At 51.3% G+C, this 4261-nt stretch overlaps 1 protein-coding gene across 1 annotated transcript; it reads right to left on the bottom strand.

The window, feature by feature from the left end:
• Positions 1-3578: 3578 nt before the first annotated feature.
• LOC100477205 (palmitoyltransferase ZDHHC3) lies at positions 3579-4260 on the bottom strand (the record flags this gene model as incomplete). The annotated part of the gene is made up of 1 exon (XM_002917256.3): positions 3579-4260. A coding segment is annotated over one exon (579 nt), but the record flags the coding sequence as incomplete, so codon positions are not given.
• Between the last annotated feature and the right edge of the window lies 1 nt (position 4261).

Raw genomic sequence — 4261 nt, 5'->3', positions numbered from 1 at the left:
TCCTAGTTCTTATGTTCCATAGATGAGAGAAATCATATGATAATTGTCTTTCTCTGCTTGACTTATTTCACTTAGCATTATCTCCTCCAGTGCCGTCCATGTTGCAGCAAATGTTGAGAATTCGTTCTTTCTGATAGCTGAGTAATATTCCATTGTATATATGGACCACAGCTTCTTAATCCAGTCATCTGTTGAAGGGCATCTCGGCTCCTTCCATGATTTGGCTATTGTGGACAATGCAGCTATGAACATTGGGGTGCATATGGCCCTTCTCTTTACTACGTCTGTATCTTTGGGGTAAACACCCAGTAGTGCAATGGCTGGGTCATAGGGTAGTTCAATTTTTAACTTTTTAAGGGACCTCCACACTGTTTTCCAGAGTGGCTGTACCAACTTGCATTCCCACCAACAATGTAGGAGGGATCCCCTTTCTCCACATCCTCTCCAACAATTGTTGTTTCTTGCCTTGTCAATTTTTGCCATTCTAACTGGCGTAAGGTGGTATCTCAGTGCGGTTTTGATTTGAATTTCCCTGATGGCTAATGATTTTGAGCATTTTTTCTATTATCTTAGTGTCAGCTTGTTTTATTTTTAATTTTTTTCCTGCTTTATTGACTTATAAGTGACAAAATTATAAGGCATTTAAAGTATATCATGATGATTTATTTGATATATGTGTACATTATGAAAGAATTCTCCCCAACCAGTTAATTAGTATATCCATCACTATATCCATCACTATATCCATCCACCCACCCTCCCATCCATCCATCCATCCATCCATCCACCCACCCATCCACCTACCTATCTTTTCTCTTAGGTTTTTGGTGGGAACAGTGAGGTCCTACTTTCGAAAATTTCAGTGGTATAACACAGTGTAATCATCTATTTTTCTCACTTTTAAGTTAGTTTACTTATCCGTGTTTTCCTTTGACAGGGGTTTTTCTTTGGGCTTTCTTTGTGAAGGACTCCATTTCTATCTTGAGGTCACAAAGATATGTACTGTCTTGCCTTTTAAGAACTATAACGTCTTGTCTTTCATTTGTAGGTCTGTGGTTCATGAGAATTGATTTTTGGGTATGGCAGGGGTTACTAAACTGTAGCCCCAGGACCAAATGTAGACCACCACCTGTTTTTGTTAATAAAGTTTTATTGGGACCCAGCCACGCCCAGACATTTCTGCATGGCTGCTTACATATTGGCAGAGCTGAGTGGGAAACCAAGGCCAGTCACGTGGCTGAAATAGTTACTCTCGGGTCCTTTACGGGGAAGCTCTGCTGACCCCTGGGGTGTGGCGGAGGATAGGATGGTGTAACTGTTTCTTCACGTGGGTGTCTGGGGCCCCGTGTTGCCCACTGAGCTGTGCTCCCCAGCAGCTCAGCCTCTGCCTCTCTCATGTGTTGGTGTCCAAGGAAGTTTGTTCCGATTTCAGTCACTTCACTCTTCCCTGACCTCTGTCTGACGTGGGGCCACCACCACTCTGTCCGAACTGCTGTGGTTTATGGCGAGTCTTGACGCTGCCCAGCCGTCTCTACTAGGATTCTTCAATATGCTTTCGCCATTTCTGACCCGGGCACCTGCATGTGAACTGTAGACACATCTCGTCGAGCTCCACAAAAATTACTGTTGCAGGTGGGTTTGGAGGCCGATGTTTTGACAACATGGGTTTTTCCAGTTCGTGGATGTGGATATCCTCTAAGTACGCCGTTCTGCTGTAACGCTTCTCTGTGATGGCTCCTAAAATCCTCTGTGGATGCTTCAGGACGTCCTCTGTTAGATGGACTTCCAGATCAACCACGTTAACGTATTCTTGTAAGTGGTACCTTTTTAAAATTTTCATTTTCTAGCTGTTTACGAGTGTGGAAATAACTGACGCTGCCCTCTGTGGTCTTGCTGAGCTCTCTTACTATTTCGCACAGTTTGTCTGTGGATTATTGCTCTTTCATCCGTGAGAAAGCTGCATTCTGTGTCCTCCTTTCCAAGCCTGTCTCCCCCCGTTTCTCCTCCCCCGTGTGAGGGGCAGTGATGGGAACAAGGATCTTTCTCTTCATCTCAGAGACATTTTATTATCGTGCAGCTGAGTGCGATGTTTGTGTAATCAGAGCAAGTTATCGTGTGCTCTTTATTAACTGAAGTCTTAAAAATCTTGTTTTGAATGAATGCTGGGTTTTTACAGTTCTTTTTCTGTGTCTGTTGATCTGGCAAGAGATTGCTCTCTTCCTCTGTCATAGAGTGAAACACGTTGATTCTGGGTGCTCCGTTCTCTGTGTGAAACCTCAGATTTCTGGGGCGAATCCCACGTGACTGTGAAGTCCTAGTCTGTTATTAACCGGTAAATTCGGTTTGGTTGTGTTTTGCTTATGATTTTTATGTCTACATTTATGGTCAGATGGGCCTGAAATTTTCCTTTTAAAGACTTGTCTTCAGCAGGTTTTTGGCAATTATGAACCTCGTGAGAGCCTCTTTAGTGCTTCTCCTCTTTTTTGATCTGTGGAAAGTTTGTGCAGGGTCCAAGTCAACCCGTGGAGCTCTGGGTGGGACTTCCGGAAGCCCCAGGGCCCCGGGCGTGCCTCTGTCTGGCGGTCTTGTTTCTGTCGTAGGATGGACTCTCTAACGACTGGAGGGCTCTCGTGTTCTGTTTCTTGTTGAATTTGGCCTTTTTCTGAGAATTGTCAATTTCATCCGAATTTTCATTTTTATTGGCGGTTGGTTGCTTGCAGGAATCCACTCCGTGCCTCCGCAGAGGCCGCCTGTGGAGTCTGTCTCACGTCTGGACTTTCCAGAAGTCTCTCGTCTGGACTTTCCAGAAGTCTCTCCGCGTGGCTCCGCTCCTCTCTGCTGTGTGCTGTTCTCCAGGGGCTTCACTTGGAGGCCTCGGTGGATTCTGCAACACCCGTCCGAGGCTGCACCGCCTTCGTCTGCAGACCCTGGAGACTGGTCCCTCCCATGGCTGCGTTCGGGCTTCCCTGCCCTGAGCTCGGGCAGCGCACCTCCGGCGACCTCAGCTGAAGCCCCTCTCACGGCCTGGCTGGTGGCAGCTTTTGTCAACGTTTCGTGAGTGTTGGAAACAGCAGGTACCGTGTGCGACGCTCAGTGTCCGAAGTGCGTTCTTTAGCGCAGGTTTTCGATCACGACGCTAAGACCCTTGAATCTCCCATCCGCGTGCCAGTGCCCCAGGCAGCCGACCCTCACTCCCCAGGACGCATGACCCTGCGAGAACGGGGCCGTTGGGGCGGCAACATTCACTCCACANCACCAGGTTGGAGCTGGGTCTATCAGGAGCCCAAGGACGCTCGGGGAGCACGTCAGGCACGGGCAGCTCTGCACACTGGACTGGGGCCCGAGACCTGCAGGGACCCCATTTCACAAGGACTGGCACTGATGATCATACCGCATTCATAGATGTTGTGGATTTAATTGTTTTTCACACAAAAGCACTGGCCGAGCTAAAAAAAGACCGCATGCTTCACCTTCCTGTGGGGAGAAGGTCTGGCCTTGTGAACTTTCCGGGAAGCGCGGCTGTCCGCACCCCACTCTGCTCAGAAGAGCACCTGGGCTCTTTGATTCTCTGTCTCGTGGTCTTGTCCGTGGACAGGAAACAAGGTGACTGCTTGTGGAAACTCTGCCCCAGGCACGTGCCGGGGACTCAGCAGATGGTGGCTGAGTTTGCACGGGAGAGTGTCAGACCACACCGAGGGGCCCACGGGCCCTCTGAGCTTGCGGGGAGGCAAAGGGGCTGATCCAGGCCAGGGAGAGGGGGTGGCCCAGGACGGCCTTCACGTTCATCCACGTGGACCCGCGGCCCTGCTCGGCCCCCTCCCTCTGCAGCTGCTCGATTCTGGTCCGGTCGGTGCAGATGGCGTGCATCTGGGTGGCGAACATCGCCGAGGCGAAGAGGAAGCCCTTCAGGGCCACCAGGAGGAGGAAGACGAGGGAGGCGCGCGGCGTCAGGGTGCTGTGCGAGTCCCACTCCCCGCGCGCGTAGCCGCGCAGGGCCGGGACGGCGAGCAGCAGCAGCAGGTGCAGCGAGCCCAGCGCCGTGTAGAGCGTGAAGAGCAGGAAGTACTTCTGGTTGTCCTCGCCCACGCAGTTGTTGACCCAGGGGCAGTGGTGGTCCATCTTGCGGATGCAGCGCCGGCACACCATGCAGTGATGCGCGCGCGGCGGTCGGGCGCAGCCGCACAGGGGGCAGCGGGGACCGCCGGGCGAGGCGCCCAGGGGCACGGAGCCGGGGTCGGTGAGCATGGCCCGCGCGTGCGCC

The sequence above is a fragment of the Ailuropoda melanoleuca genome, chromosome 15, assembly GCF_002007445.2.
Source record: "Ailuropoda melanoleuca isolate Jingjing chromosome 15, ASM200744v2, whole genome shotgun sequence".
Taxonomy (NCBI): Eukaryota; Metazoa; Chordata; class Mammalia; order Carnivora; family Ursidae; genus Ailuropoda; species Ailuropoda melanoleuca.
This window is presented reverse-complemented; position numbering and strand designations above follow the sequence as displayed.